The 17,146-nt window shown below is 39.5% G+C and overlaps 1 protein-coding gene across 8 annotated transcripts in view; it reads left to right on the top strand.

Annotated features, from left to right (window-relative positions):
* The window catches only part of DIAPH2 (diaphanous related formin 2), an 811,416-nt gene that overhangs the window by 468,852 nt on the left and 325,418 nt on the right, over positions 1 to 17,146 (top strand). The window contains exon 24 of one of the 8 annotated variants that reach the window (XM_043522785.1): positions 12,196 to 12,439. The exons of the other annotated variants lie outside the window; for them this stretch is intronic. Within the exon in view, the coding sequence (XP_043378720.1) occupies positions 12,196 to 12,212 (17 nt within the window). The 3' untranslated portion in view covers positions 12,213 to 12,439. Of the gene's footprint in view, positions 1 to 12,195; positions 12,440 to 17,146 lie in introns of those variants that run through there. 8 annotated transcript variants of the gene reach the window in all.

The raw sequence follows: 17,146 nt of genomic DNA, 5'->3' as shown, positions 1-17,146 counted from the left end.
GCCTGCGGTTAATGGGACTCATGTCAGGGAACCCTGGGCTTGAGTGTTTACACTGCATTTTTACCCTAGGATAAGGATTTTCTGTCCAGTGCTCAAACCTAGGGGTCTGGCGTTCACACTGCAGTGCACAGACCTGAGTCAAAGTAACCCTATCCTGGAGTGCCTAGTTTCCCCCCCTCCCCCAGTGTTGACAGTCTATTCTTAGAAATGTGTTGCGCTGTGGGAAAACTCTACTGCTCACCCTGTTTCCTAACTGTGACTGTGCTATTGATGGGACTCAGGTGCCCATAAGGAGCACATGAGTACATAAACTGCATGATTAGCTCCTTTGGTGGCTGTCTCAGTAGAATGACTGCAGTTTGAGAAGGCTTTGTACTGAACTACCATCTAATCTGCAAATTGGGTTCTCCACCTCTGGGCTGAGTCACATTGGCAGGGAAATGCCCATGTGCACCTGTACTGAGGATAGTTAGCACATCAGTTTCCAGGGCTGTCAAACTATTACAATGAAACTTTGCTATTCTTAACTTTTAAATGGGATGTTCAATGAGGGGGTTTTGTTGGTTTGGCTTTTTTATTTATTTAATTTTGTCTGTTTTTTTCAGAGGAAAAACACACACACACACCCTGGCTGCTGCCGACTGTGGAGCAGTGAAGTGCCTCCCCAGGGTTTGGGGGTGCAGTGTGCTCCAGCACCTCCCAGGGATTCCTTGTCCCTGCCCCTGCCACACCCCAGGAGGCAGGGATAAAGGATCCTCAGGAGGCTATGGGAAAGTTTTGGGGCTGGCTCCCACTCACTGCGTTCACAGTGCACGCTGCCCAGGCACCTCCACGCACACAACCCCAGGGAGGGCAATGGGGACCAGAGAGTGGAGCAGGGACCAAGTGGATGCCCTGTAGGGAGGGGGAGCAGCCAGGATATTGGAGGATCATCTCTCCCCCAGCCATGCTGAGTTGGGAGCTCTGCCACTTACCTTCCCTGCAGGGCAGCTGCGTAGTCCTCACTGTGCTCTTTGACCTTTGCTCCCGGGCTCCCTTTCCCACCCTGGGCTTGCATGTGCTCTCTTTGCAAAAAAAGCTTCCTCTAATCCATCTCCATTGAGAACCCTGCAGGCTGTGTGATAGTGTGCTTGAAGACTGGTATTCAGCAGACAATAAGTTAACACTGATCTGAACTGCTGCCGTTTCCAAAGGGAGGTGTCACTTCCATTTGCATTAGACTGCACTACAGATTGTTGGCAGAAAGAGGATGAGGACTAAGGAAGTTGCCCCAAGGAACTCTGGGATACATCTGGAGGACTTCTCGACCCAAGCCAAGCTGGGGCTGTGTGCACACAAGAAAGCCATAGGGCTCAGACCCTACATCCCAGCTTAACCCTGGCTCAGATCCTCCAATCCTGCAGGGTCCTGGGACCCTAAGCTCAAGCTCTAGGTCAACACAACTGATGTGCAGACAGAACCAGGGTTGGGCTTGAGCCCAGGCTTTTATTGTTGTGTGGATGTACCATCTGTGTAACAAAGACCCAGGGTTGAATCCCTGTTCTGGAGCAAGGACTTGAACCCAGGTCTCTCACATCAGAGGAGAGTGTCCTAGCCACCAAGCTATAGGGTATTCTGGGGTGGGTCCCTCACTTCCTTATGGTAATAGACTCAAAGGTCCAATCTATTTCACTTAACAAAGAGAAGGTGAGGGAGTGTCTTGATTACAGTCTATAATTATATTTAAGAATGGGCTCTTCAATCTAGCACAGAAAGGCATGTTACAGTCCAATGGCTGAAAGTTGAAACTAGACAAATTCAGATGGGAAATAGCGTACTAGCTAGTGTGAGCCCTGCTACCACAAACCAGCCTACTAAGGATGGGAAACTCAGTCCCAGCTGCAGTACAGACATGCCCCAATTTTCTAGTTGAGGGAACATGTTATTATTTATACGAAGTGGAACAGATGAGATTAAGAGATACCCATCACAGAATACCCTTTAGCCTAGTGGTTATGACAATCACCTATACTGTGGGAGACCCATGTTCAAATTTTTGCTCTGAATAAGCACGTCCTGGATGAGTGCCCTAACTACTGGGTATAAAGTCAGTGCTGCCACCACCCGCTCCTCAGGAATGGTGGCTGAGTCCTCTTGTGGATTTATCAACTTCACCCTTCTCCTCTTCCCTCCCCCTTCCCCCAAAAAACCAAAAACGCCAAACTACTATTTGGTGAATTCAGCTTGAATTCACAAATAAACTTCAGGTAACCTGAAGCTGCATTGTAAACAAATCAGCTATTTCCCTGAAAAAATTCACCAAACTCTTCTAATAACTCCACCTTTGATTGTGCCTGGTCCATGGAACGTCAGGTTCTACAATCAAGTTCCAGATAAAATATAGCAATTTAAAACACTGGCTTTTTAAAGGTACTTACTAGTGGTGTTGGAAAGACAATCACCTTGCTTCATTATTTATTTATTTATTTATTTATTTTTAGTAACAGTGTTCCCAATAATGCCAACTTGGATATCCACCACCATTAGTATGCTATATTTAAACACCTGTGATTAATTCATATTACTGTAGTGTGTGTGTGTGTGTGTAAAAATTGTATCTTGCTTTTCCATAGCATACAAGTTTAAATAAAAATCGATCATATATTGGCAGTAAAACATCCTGCCTCTCAAATATGATTTTTTAAAATCAACTATAAATTGATAACAGTGAGGAACAACCATAATTTAAAGGTCTGATTGTTTACGCAACATTGCTTGCCATAGTATAGGAGGACATTCAATTCCTTTAGTACGCTTTTTGTTGAAATAGTGTGGGTGTGTTGCAAAGATTTACAGCTGCATGAAACAGTTTACAAATTTGTTTTCTTAGCTGATTAACAAAATGATGTTTGGTGTCTAATGCTGACATCAGATTAAAAAACAGAGATGCCATTATAAAATGATTGCATGCTGGAAATATAGGAAATTGTCCCTTAGGCAAAGAAATATTTGGAAGTTTCCTTCTGTTTCATTCTACAATAATATGCTGATATGGAAGGAAATAATTGCCTCTAAAGCTTGACCATATAATCATAACAGTCTTAATTTAAGGGTCATGATTTTCACCGGTGTAGACATCCACATCTCTTCCTGTCTTAAATAAGAGATATAGGTGCTCATCCTTTCCAAACATCAGGCTCATTGGATGGAAGGGCTTTTTCAATTTACATTTAGCTCTACGGATTTATTGTGGTAAAGGAGCAGTTAGTTCCTTCTTTTTTTCTCATTCTTTGAGCTGTTGTAATATGTTTACTACTTAAGAGAGTTTTCTGGCATATGACTATATAACAGACGCCTAAACATTTTGAATGGAGATGTGGTCCCCTTTGGAAATCTTAGACATAGTCGGCTGACCCCAAGGGGTCTGCGGACCACAGATTGAAAACCAGTGTTCTATGGTAACGACAACCTTTTGTGGACCCCTTAAACATAGTCTGCAGATCCCCCAGAGGGTTGAAAACCACCCTATATAATGTTATGTCACAGACAATGGGCCATTTTGTCTACTTCTCTATGAACTACAAAGGAGAAAAAAGCAGCAGCAATTCAACTCTACTTCTCCCAAAACTATCTGAGGGAGACATCATTCCCCACTTCTTGCCTTGCACTTCCACTGCCATCTTTGCAACTAAGCCAATGGAAGTTTCTCCAGACAAGTACCATGTAGTAGCGGCTCTGTGGGTTTGGGGAGGAGTGACTAGCTAGTGAAGGTGAAGCTGTGAACAGCTTCTTCATGTGACATTGTGATCTATGAAGCTTGTGAAATCTCTGTAGGGATTTAAAGCTGCTCCTTTCGGTATTAAGTCACAATTACTTTTAGAGTCCTTGGGTATGCCAGAAGCAATAGCAAGGAGCTGATGGCTGTCTTGTACCATTCTGCAAGTATGGAAAGAGGCTTGTGAAGCTGTTAAGAGGGGCTAGCCTATTGAATGAGTGCTACAAAATCCATGAAATTTCTTTTGAGCTCTGCTGAGGCCTATGTGACCAAATGATGCTCTTGGCCACTGCCACAGACTCAAAATTTCCCCTCCAAGGGGGTGTGTGTGTCAGGAATTCTTTAATGAGTCATTCCAAGCTCCCCAAGTGGTTGTTTCCCCAGGAAGAGGATATTTAGACTGTTTCAAATTTTCTGAGTAAATTTAGAGGTGATATTATTTACTTTATAAGTATTACTGTGTGTTCAAATATTGGAAGGGACATCCAGAGCACGAGATAGACAGTCCTAATATATGTATGTTTTAAACATTTAAAAAAATATCAGCTGTTCTGTCCTTGATTCTAGATGCTGTAGATACAAATATAAAATATCAGCACATAAGAAGCAACCAGTGACTTCTTCAGCAATCCTAAGTATCTGCAAGTGTCTTCTCAGCCCATAGGCAAGGGACCTGATGATTTGACCCCTTTCTGCCCTGGCAGCAAACTACAGTAACTCCTTGACTTACTACCTGATGGAAGGAAAGAGTGGATCTCCCAGTCCTTCCTTATTTCCACTACTTTCAATCAGTTACAGATTATTTTCCCATGCTCCAGTGCTTGTGCATCTCATCATATTTTCTACAGATAATCTTTTAGAACTGATGCATATGAGCACTATACTAAGTGGTTCTTAGAACACGAGCCTGGTGATTGGGGTTTTGTGCATGTGTAGGGGGATGGGTATTTGGCTGAATTTCAAGTGAATTCTCCCTTCATTGAGATGAGTTTATTAAATAGGTTTAAAATTGTATTTATTTTGCTTTTTCTAGAAGTTGAATTTTAAATGTTTTAAGTAAGGAGAGGAAGTCTAAAGTATCTTTCAAAATGTATCCCAATTTTTAATAGAAAGTCATGAGTGGAAATACTTTGCATATTCTTTTTCTGCTCCTTCTTTTCCATTCATCTATTATTTTTTCAATGGAACAAGAAAATCTACTTTTGTCACTTTATGGCCGCTATAGAATGTTGTTGGGTTTTTTAACACAATTTCAGTTATAGTATCAGTGTAGTGGTGACCTGTTGTCATACCTTGCACGTGCATCCGAGCAAATGAGGAGACCGCAGCAGGGAGCAGAATGAAGGAGCAATAGGTCTATGGGGCAGTCGTTTTTACTTTGCTTTCTTCATGCACAGCAATATCATGAAAAAAACATATACCTACACATACGTGTAAGTCTAGAATTCCAAATCAGAGTTTAAATAACAATGATAACATTCTTTAGTTTTTTCCCTTGTATTTGAAGCCACCAAAATATCTCAGTAAAATAACTGCTAAATGTTGGTTTTGGCTTATTTTGCATATATCATGCAGAAGATTTTGAAATTACCGTAACTATTGTAAGTATGGGTTTTTTGGTGAGACTGTGTAACTGTTTCTGTATGTTCAGGCTGTCATCTTGATTTATTAATCATGTTTACAATTCATTTTTAAACCACGGTGAACACTTTTAAAAAAGCCAGAATAAAACTATATTTCTGAGAATGTAATTTTTTATCAGTTGTCTTTAGGGATTAATTGCTTAACGACTACCAACAAGCATTTATTTTACTCTTATGAACTCAGACATCCAGTTTCGTTAATCATGGCTACCTATTTTCTGTTCAACCACAGTGTATGTGCTTTCCCTTACTACTTTATAAGTGCAACATCTTAGAAAATCTTAGCTCACTGGTGTAGCTTAAGAAATCAACATCACAGTAATATAAATCCTGATCCCACGTGATAGCGCATGTGTTTTTTTGGCTTCATGTTATTCAACAAGACCTTTAAAAATACATTGATCTGCTGTCCTTATCACCCCTTCTAATCATCTTAATTATGTGTTGTAGCTATTGATGATTCCTCTAACTTCTATGTCAAAATATAATTGTACACCATAAAAAGCTTCTCAAAAGCAACACCTCCTAGTTAAGGGAGTACTGTAGGACTGATGAAGTAGTATAAGGATCTACCCAAAGGAATAACAAATTTAAAATATTTACAGGAGATTGGAGCCTGTCTATTATGGGACATTATATAGCTGTAAAATGCGCAGTGTTTGCTTGAAACATCTCATCCTATTAGCAAATGATGATCCTTTTGGAAAAGGATTATGTAAATTCTGTTGACTTATTGGGGGTATACGGATATAGGGAATGTGGCTCTTGGATGAAAGAGGACCTAAGGTTTGGATTAAGCAGTCCTAAGGTACGACTCCTGGCAACAGCTAAGCCTGAGGAGAATGCTGAACAAAAGATACCCCAGGAGAGGGGTGAGTTTTTATTGATATGCAGTTTGCAGGCTTTATTATATTAGGTATAAACACACAAATACACAGTAAATCTTGTAAAAAATATTATTATGGTTCAGTTGTTGGGCCAGAAATATAAGTAAGAAAAAAGTGTGTCTCTGGACAAAATCCAGGTGGAAGATTGAGCTGACGGAGTTATTTGTGCCTGCATGAATGTCTAGAACCTACTCTAAACATGGCCATAAACTCTTCCTTATCCCATATGGAAGCAAGCACCAACATCTGTTGTGCAACAGGCTACCTGAAGAGCTAGCTTAACAGGTGACTTTTAGCTGTTCCATACCTATTTATGCTAGAGACCACATTGAGTGCAGTTCCAACGTTCTGAATGAAGTCACAGTTCCCAGGGCAGGTCTTTAGCTGTCTCCCATTTTGTTGGCAGTTTTACTGCCCCATAACTTCCTATGACTCTCAGCCTCCTCATAGGGTTTATTCCAGTTTCGAGGCTTTGGCAGCTGAACTGGCCAAAATAAATAGTGTGGCTGAAGTTGCAACATTCTTATTTTTTCCCAGCCATTCCTTGTTATTTCTTTGTTTTATGAGACCAACAAAACAGTGACACAGCTGTGATTCTTTGGCTCTTACTAATGCCCCTGCATTTAGATGCCCTGCCTCATATCCATCTTTTTTCAAGGTTAGTTTAAACCAATGTTTCCCAAACTTGAAAATCCCCCCCCGCCCTCCACCCACCGCCACACACATTTCAAGAAAAAGAAACTAAATGCACAAGACCTTTGCCCCTAGCCCCTGCTACTCAACAATCTGTTGTTTAAGGTCAATCTGTATTAATATATACATCTTCCACAGACCCCAACTTGTCTTTTGCACCCTCCTCACCTGTTTGGAAAATGGTGGTATCCAAGGGACACACTGTCACCTAGTGGACAGAGCACTGGACTGAGACCTGGGTTATATTTCCAGTTCTATCACTGGTCTGCTGCATGACCTTGGGGAAGTCACTTCACCTCCCTGTTTCTCAGATTTTACATCTCTGATGAGATCTAATGATGAAAAGCGCTATATGAGAGCGATGTGGTATTATTATTATTATTAATGTATTAATTATATTTTCGTACAATATTTCCTTTCTGTTCTTACGTGCTTGGATGAGCAGTGAAATAGGGAATGATATTGACATTTGAAATATCATTGACAGCTGACTGAGCACCCATTGAAGTGAATGGGGCAGGTCTCACCAGAGACCTATCCTTTTAGGCATTCTGTGAACATATGCAGATCTCTGTACTGGGTTACACTTCATATTTTGAAGGTTTTCTTCATAACTGTAATAGCCAGAGACCTCTGAAGAATCCGCAAATGAGATGTTTGTCTGTGTGAGCCCCTACAACCATAACTAGGACCCTACCAGTTTCACAGTCCATTTTGGTCAATTTCACAGTCATAGGATTTTAAAAATCGTAAATTTCATGATATCAGAAATTTAATCTGAAATTCCATGGTATTGTAACTGTAGGGGTCCTGACTCTAAAGGAGGAGGTGGTGGGGGGGGGGGTCACAAGGTTATTGTAGGGGGGTCGTGGTATTGCCACCCTTATTTCTGCGCTGCTGCTGGTGGCAGTGCTGCCTTCAGGGCTGAGTGGCTGGGGAGCGGTGGATGTTGGCCAGGAGCCCAGCTTTACAGGCAGTGCCGCTGCCAGCAGCAGCGCAGAAGTAAGGATGGAATGGTGTGGTATTGCCATCCTTACTTCTCTGCTGTTGCCTTCAGAGCTGGGCCTTCGGTTAGCAGCTGCCACTCTCTGTGTGCCCAGCTCTGAAGGGAACAACGCAGAAGTAAGGGTGGCATGGTATAGTATTGTCACCTTTACTTCTGTGCTGCTATTGGCAGGGTGCTGCCTTCAGAGCTGGGTTCCTGGCCAACAGCTCTGGCAGTGCAGAAGTAAGGTTGGCAATACCGTGACACCCCTGCCTACACTCCCCCAATAACCTTGCAGCTCCCCCACAACCCTTTTTGTGTCGGGACCCCCCGTTTGAGAAATGCTGGTCTTCCCCATGAGATCTGTATAGTAGAGGAGTAAAAGTACACAAAAGACCAGATTTCATGGGGGAGACCAGATTTCATGGTCCCTGACGTGTTTTTTGTGGCTGTGAATTTGGTAGGGCCCTTACCATAACCACACACTTTCTATTTGGGAAACACTGATTTTTAGCCACTGAGACAAAGCTCTGTCCTTGCCTCCGTGGGTCCCGCGTTTCCTGGTGGATTTCGCTAGCCTCAGAGGCTCACTGTGACCCTCCATGTAACCCTTCTTTCTCTAGAGACAAGGGTCACAGTCTACTGAGCCATTTTCATCATAAGCCAGCAAGGGAGGTGAGGAGAAGTTATCCTTCCCTGTGCCTGATATGGTGTGTACTACTCAGCCTCTCCAACAATGCAACTTCCTTCCACAGCCCCTGACATGCACACCCACCTGACTGACTGGGAGGCTTTTAACTAGTTTCAGCCAGCCCCTGATTGGCTTCAGGTGTCCCAATCAACCTAGCATTCTCCCTGCCTTCTGGAAAGTTCTTAATTGGCCCCAGGTGTCTTAATTGACCTGGAGCAGCTTCCATTTCACTTAACCTGGTACCAGGGATTTGTTTAGCCTCGAGCTAATATATCTATCTCCCACTACTTTTCTATAGCCATCTGGCCTTGCCCTGTCACACCACTTTAGCACAAGCTGTGGCAAAAATGGATCATCATGAGCAGTATACAATATCTGCTACCTTGAGAATATAATTGATTTATCCTTTTGTCATTTCCATCACAAAATATATTTATACACTTCATAGGGGATTTTTTGTGGGTTTTTTTTTATTTTCTATTACTAATGGTAGCTGATAAAAGATTCATACTGGTGTAGAGGTATTAGTGATTTTTTTATTTCTTTGTATTCTGCAGTCACACGCTTGAGCGGGGAAGACATACACACCCAAATATAGTATATTATTACTATATAAGTAGGTTTCCTTTTGCCATATATAATAACAATATTGTGAGAAACAAAACAAAAAGTGTTTTAAGTACTTAAGTGTACAGGCATCTGAATGTACTTTGGGTAAGATGATAATTTTATATTATAGCACAGCAAATCATAATAAAACACTCCAGGTGCATTGTCAATCATTGTCTTAGGTATTTGTTCATTTGCAAGTGTAAAGATTTAAAACATTCTTGAGAGGAGTTTGTGTAATCTGATTTTCTCCTCATCATCATCCTACTCCCAACCAAATGAAAAAGTCCCTAAATATTGCAGTGGGTGAAGCTGTTCTTTGTACAAAGAAAAGCTGCAGTGTTTTCCACCCCATACAGTTTAAATTGCTGAGGAAGATTTTACCAAACCTGTCACTTTGGTGGAAATGAAAAAGATTGTGCTTTCTGGCATGTTAAATTTAGTGCCTGCATCTATGAGTGTTCTTTCCATAATAGCATCTGAAGATTGGCATTTTGTGTCATATTCAAAAGCTAACATCATACTGAACGGTGACTTCCATCATTCTTGCAGGTTTCAGAGTTGTAGCTTTGTTAGTCTGTATCAGCAAAAACAACGAGGAGTACTTGTGGCATCTTAGAGATTAACAAATTTATTTGGTTTATAAGAGTGGGTTTTAGCCCACGAAAGCTTATGCCCAAATAAATTTGTTAGTCTCTAAGGTGCCACAAGTACTCCTCATTGTTTTTATCATTCTTTCAGTTTCCACAACTTGTAATGTTGAAATTTCTGAAACTACCTTAATGCCCTTGTGAATGCCTTAAACACAAGAACATTAGGCAGGGCCAGATTCAAGAATTTTGGGTCACTGTGCACTCCAACAATTGCCCCACTCCCCACCTTCCATAACTTGGGGGTGGGAGGTAGGTGGGAAGTCCTTGGGATTGGAAAGTGAGCCCACGCTGCAACTCACCCCACAGTAGTGCCTGTCCTTCAGGGCTGCCCCAGCTCCTCGCTCCGGCCCATTGACTCTGGCCACAGTATTCAGGCTGTGCAATTTCCCACTCCACCCCTTCCTAGACCTGGGTTGGAGGGTTTTTTTTATTTGCTGGAGGAGGGGCCTCGTAGTTTCTCCCCACCCTCAAGTTGGGGGCCCTGTGCAAGTGCACCTAGTGCAGTCCACATTGGTTATTCCAGGCCTGTCATTAGATAACTACATTTTTTGAGTAACGCTTATAAATGTACATGTATAACCACATTGACAGCCGCTCATGCCCCATTCAAATCAGTAATTCATGGTGTCCTGTCCCTCACACATACACACCCCATCAAAATGTCTTACCGTTCTGCTGTCTTAATTAGGGGACAGTGGAGAAGAAAGTTAGGGAGAATTTCAGTCTATGAAAGCAAATTTTCATTCATATTTTGTTGTTGGCAAATTCCAAAATAGAATTGCTAAGATACAGCAAACAAACAGCTTTTGATATAGTTTGATTGGTCTAATATTCCTGAGGATTAAATTTTATTATATATGACTTCATGGAATCTAGACTGTACTCAGCACAACTGTTTGCAGTGTTATCATTAACTAATCTTTATACTGAGATCTTTAAAAAGATGCCAAATATTTAAGCAATATTAAAGGATAAAAATGGTTTATTAAGAGACCCTTGAATCTTGAGCTAAACTTAATACAAATCACATTGTTTTACTAATTTCTCTGTTTGTAATCCACGTTGCACAATGGGGTGCAGATTCATGAATGGGCGTTCTAGGTACTATGACAATACAAATAATAATTAATAATCAACATTGCAATATTTGGTAGTTATCACTTTACTTTGGTCTCTCTCTCTCTCTCTTGTTAAAAACTGTCATGGGGCAGCTAATTCGTGAGTCAGCTGAGAAACACAGTTTGGTATGAAAGAAATACATTTGATATCATCTCTGCTAAATTATAGATCTATTTCATATAGTATTGAATTTTTATCACCTAAACAAGTCCTGAGATCCTGAGTCAGCTGCAAAATGCAGTAGTTCTGCTGGGCTTTGCAATGTGTTTCTGGTTTCCATTAAGGTAGTTATAAAGAGGTACTGTATTCCACTATAAAATATACAATGGATGGTATGTCTGTGCTTCAGTGGTACTCTGTGTTATGTGCAACATGCTGAATGATGTTACAAATCGGGCTGCTGTCACTGGATACAGTTGTGTTCATATTGGAAGTATGGAATGTACAATATAATGTTCAGTGATTATGTGATCTTACTGTAACACCGATCGACCCCAGTCACTGGCGGGCAGGATCAAACCTGGGACCTCTGGAGCTTAGCGCATGAGCCTCTACTGCATGAGCTAAAAACCAACTGCTTGTTAGCTAAGGCTGTAGAGCAGACTCAGTCTCTCTCTCTAAGTGATCTCATTGATACTAAATGGGACAGAACACCACACCCAGGAGGTGTGTGCATTACTTGTGTAACTATAATCATTGTTTCTTACCCATATCTCTCACTCATCTGAAGAGCAAATGACCAGCTAGCTTGCTGTCTTGTATTGGCTGGGTAGTGGATTGGGTGGCCTGTTTGTTTATCTTTCATTTTTTTCTTTATGCATTCATTTTAAACATATAATTAACAGAATAAATAAGTTCTTGTTTTTCATCTCAGCTACTTTTCATTTTCAGTCACTAAAAGCAATATTATTTATAATGGTAAAATAGTTTTTGTGCATTATGAATTTTAATATAACACATGAGCAACTATTGACAATTTCTTCATATTTAAACTAAGTCTAAAATTATTTCTTTGTTTATAGCTTAATATTAAAGTATTGAATGTGGGTCATAGAGACCAAAAGGTTCTTTTTTTAAAGAGACCTGTTCTGACAGTTGTACAAATCATGTAAATTATTTTGGTTTTGTTTCCCATTCTTTGTTTTTTTCTTTGTTTTCCAGTCCTGACTGCCTTCTAATTTGTGTGAAATGTTAGGTGATCTAAAGGCTATTCAGAATTTTGAAGCAAGCCAATTATGTCTGCATCACTTAAATAGATTTATAGCAATGAGCTATGGTGAGAGTGTCAGGTTTATGTGAATCATCTGAAGAACATTTCTTTCTCTGAAAAGACAATGGAGATTATTGTGTATGGCATGAATGTTGAGTATCTCACTGCAGTATAAGGATCATAGGATGGAGCTGGAGGACAATCTAGGTGGCCTTGATGTGCTTCTATTCAGCTAGGAAATACAAGATTGAGGCAGCTAAACCAACTCACTTAGCAATAGAAGTCTAAACCAGTTTTCAACTCCCTTTAATCCCCTGGGCTAATAGAGTTCTTTAAAAACAGAGTTAGGAGGAAACACCAATGTGAAAACGCTGTATAACAGCCCCTTCTTCTTCTCTTGAATGCTGGCTTTAAATGATTCTGAAAGGTTGTCTACGATTCTTTACACCTCTGGGAGTACGGTTCTCACTTCAACAAATTGAAAAGACCAGAAAGCTGTTACCTTTCAAAAAGCATAGAAATTCTGAAACCATGAGAGAAGTAGCACATTGGAAGCTTGCCCGTATATGTACGTGTTTTTCTTTCTCTATGTATAGTGTGTGGTTGTATAAATACACAGAAACGTGTGTGTGTGTGTATATATATAGAATATAATGTAATGTGCATGTAGTATATATACACATAGTATGTGCAGACATTTGTATGTGTTTCCCTACATAGGGACTGAGACAAATCACAGTAGCAGAATGACTCTGTAGGGAGTGTTTTTTAGCAGCAGAGAAGGGATGCAGAGAAAATGGAGACGGAGCTGGTTGGTTGCAGAGAAGAGCACTTCAACGGCAGGTGAAAGTATCCTGTGTAAAAAGAAAAGGAGTACTTGTGGCACCTTAGAGACTAACAAATTTATTTGAGCATAAGCTTTCATGAGGTACAGCTCACCTCATCGGATGCATGCAGTGGAAAATACAGCGTGCAGGACAGTTGCAGCAGACAGGTCTCAAGCTCCTGCCGAAGTGGGGGTTGGAGGTGGGGGTGTGCAATGTTTAAAGGCAAAATGAGGTAGTGTCTGTAAGACGGACTATAGCCTTATGCAGTACTAAGTTCCATTTTTCTAACAAGGTGGTTCTGAAATGAGCTATCACCAAATTGTAATTATTTTATTTTAAAATACAAGAAACAGAATTCATACTTGTAGAGTAGATTTACGCATGAACAACACATAATCATGGATATTTTATTTCCAAAATAGAAGACCTGACATGTCTCCTTAATAAGCAATTCCAGCTCATTTATTCAATCATGAAACAAATTAGAGGGATTGTTTTTTAGTTCACTGTTTTATTAAAGAATGAACTTGAAAAAAATGCATTTGAAACTCATGACAATTTTTTCTAATGTTTTGTAAATATTTTTGCATCTAAACTGGCATCTAGTATTTCAGATTTCATCATGGTTTGATGTAAATCTATTAAAAAGCAGCATGCTTAAAAAATCTGCCTCAACTACAGTGTGGTTATTACTGTCTCTTTACTAATCTTTCATGAAATTTACTGAAGTGATGTTGCTTTTACTTTTAGCCGAGCTACCCAGGATATATAATGATAAAATTTCTGTCTTGTGAAGGACTTTCACTCAGAGATCATTGAGAAAAATGTACCTATTCAACTCTATGTTCTCTTCATTGTGAAACGTGGTCTTCTATTAAACTTCTATTAATCCACAGATTAGAGGTAAAGCATGATGGAACAGTGTAAACATATTTCCCTATTAAAAAGAAAAGGAGTACTTGTGGCACCTTAGAGACTAACCAATTTATTTGAGCATAACTTTCGTGAGCTACAGCTCACTTCATCGGATGCATATTCCCTATTAAAGTGTCTCAACTGTTTTGGAGGGATCACCAGGTGTGACACGGACATTATGGTTAGGTCTCTGTGCCCTCTTACTCTACCCATCCCCCTACTAATGCTGCTAACAACGGTGACTGTTGCCTTGATCAGTTGTGATCTTATTTTGTGGGTTTTGGTGGGGTTTTTTTCCCCAGTATGAGTATGTTTTCTGGGGCTAGACTGAGGTATAGACTATCAACATTTTGTCTTTTTGCCATACTTATTTGGCAAGTTTGAACTTTGGACTTGTTGGTGAATAATTCTGTGTCTCATTGGTCCATTTGGCTAACCAGTTCTGCATACAACATTTCCTTTCAATAAATCATTAATATACATTTAAATCAATTTTATATTTTTGAAAAAGGAACTAGGTTTTTAAATTGTCAAAATATCTGAATTTGGGGATGGAAGAAAGCTGCTAGTAAGCATAAATTCCTTTTCAACATAAGGTCTGTGAAAGTGTGTGTTGTTGAGGATGGGTTCCCCCATGTAAGTTTTGAATAAAGACTTAGGTCCCATGTAGTTTGTGATTTTTCTTTCACTGTTCATATCACTAAACATAGAATGTGTCAGTTTCTTCAGTTGGTATTTTACATGAAAGCATGTTGGTGTTCATTTGAAATTTAACAAACCTATGCAAGTCTGGTGTTAGCAAATATCCATTGAAAGTGTGTGGAAAATATGTCAAGATAAACATAATTGAAATGCTATTTAATTGTATTAAAATATATTTAGCTTTAATAAAACCATACAAATCAAGAAATTAGGACTCTATCACACTCCTAAATCAGCCCTGAGCCAAAATATTGTGCCTCTTTTTGAAAGACATAAGGTTATAGCTAAATAGTGAGCTAAGTTAATTGTCTCTGTAACCTAGTCCCAGCCCAGAACATGTGTATGGTTCCTTAATTCTTGGACCATTTCCAGGATGTAATTTTCCAGTATGTAATAGGCAAGGAGACCTATTCTGTGAAACCACTGTAAATGATGGTCTTAAGTACAATTACCTTCACATATTTCTGTTTCACTTACATTAACAGATTGACTTGGTTTTAGGAGCTTAGGTGTTAATGTGTCTCCATGAGCTCAAGAAAGGCTAAGATTGATGCTTATAGTACATATTTTGCCACTGTTTGTAATGTCTTGTCTTTCAGGCCGAGTTGGCAGTGGTTTCATTTCACTACATCGTACGCTAATGGTACACCCTTTCCAATGCAATTTGTCACAAGCTTTTGGTGCATGATATTTAAGTGAAATCTCCTTATCCTACTCTGCAATCACCATAATTTGTGTGAAATTAAAAAAAAAATCATAGTTCTTGTCATGGGTTGTTCTTTGTTTTGTTTTTCTTTTAACTCAGGCTTTTCCTGTTTCTAGATTTTGAAAGTTTTGTATTTGCCCTGTTACAGTTTTCCAGTTTAGGTTTTTGTTTGCTTGTTTTTTTGTTTTAATCTGTACGTATTTTTGAAATCTGTATTAAAAATACTATATTATTCAGATAGCAATAAGACAATGATATATGAAATTAGCATTAGCCTTTGTAAGATGTGTAAGCATTTGTGGTGTCAAGAAGACTAGAAGCTAGTTCTGGATCATGATTGAGATCATGAGTTTCCAAGGTTCAACAGTTTCTATTCCACAGAGTGCCATTTTGTCCCAGATGATTGATAAAAGTCTCTTGCCTTATTCTGCATAGATTATAAAAAGGCTATCACTATCAAGAGCTTCCACAGATAACCGCTTCATTAAACATGATCCCAGATTGTCAGTTAATTTATTTCTTAGATGGAATGTCTCATTAAACTCTGATGAGGCTAGGAGCTGCTCAGAGTTAGACTTATAAAGCACTCTTATCTTAAAATTGTGCTCTGTCCCTGCTGGCAAAGTGATAGGACAGAACAGTGAAATCAATGCATAGTTCATTTTATCTTTGACAAACTGAAATATTGTTTTGCTGCAATAATCCCATGGGGTCGAGAGATTAAAATCTCTCACACAGTGGATCAGCAGTGTTTTACAAAGCCCTTTGTGTTTTTGTTTGTTTTTTGTTTTGTTTTCCATTTCTCCCTTCTACCTACAGAAGTAATTATTGTTTTTTTAGCTTTGGGGGATAACCTGTAACTGCTTAACTTAATAGCTCTATAATCAGTAGTACTTGCCATCCTATTTTTAAGCTACATTTTTCTTTGTAGTCAATGTATTGGGTAAGAAATCCTATAAAAACACCAAAGTCTGACATATTTAATATCTTGGTTTTAGAAAGGCTTAAAAAGCAAATGCAGTGGTAAAGAGAGTTCAAAAGACAATCTATTACTTGATTGTGCCTTTTTGAAATTACAGTTAAAAGCACTAGTTGTCATATTTTTCAGTAGCAGTTTTTGTAGTGGTGCATTTCGACAACAAGAAATCTAGATTCTAAAAGCCTTAAAGAAAAATAATTAAAAATCACTTAGTTATGGCCTTTCTCCTTTGTTTTCCAGATATGGATTGCAGAGGTAAAAAAGGTGTATATTATCATTGTCAAAAATAATAAGATGGCTTTTATAATACTACTTTGAATTTACACAAATGAAATGACCGATGTATAATACTGACAGAAGATGATTTTTCTGGAAGAAAAAATGAACTTGGGTCAGGTATTGAAAATGAGTCACTTTTTGCCAACAAGTTGACAAAAAAGGATGAGTAATAACATGAGGTGGGGATGTTAGTTCAGTCGCTGATGGCTTCTCTACACAGATATACTTAGGAAAGTTGAGACAGATCAGCTCAAGTTGTGAAGTAAGCCTGATCTATGCTTAAAATTTAGGTTAATTTAGCTCAGAGGTGTGAGAAGCCCACACCCCTGACACCATAGCTGTGCTGACCTAACCCCGAGTGTAGGCATAGCTAGTCCACGGAAGAAATGTGTGTTGACGTAGCTATCATCACTCTGGGAGCTGGTGTTCCGAGAGTGACAGAAGAGCCCCTTCCATCTCTAGAGGCTGTGTCTATACCTTGCAGTTATGCCAGC

The sequence above is a fragment of the Chelonia mydas genome, chromosome 9, assembly GCF_015237465.2.
Source record: "Chelonia mydas isolate rCheMyd1 chromosome 9, rCheMyd1.pri.v2, whole genome shotgun sequence".
In the NCBI taxonomy this organism is placed as follows: Eukaryota; Metazoa; Chordata; order Testudines; family Cheloniidae; genus Chelonia; species Chelonia mydas.
Note: the sequence above shows the minus strand (reverse complement) of the source record. Positions and strands in the feature narration are given on the sequence as shown.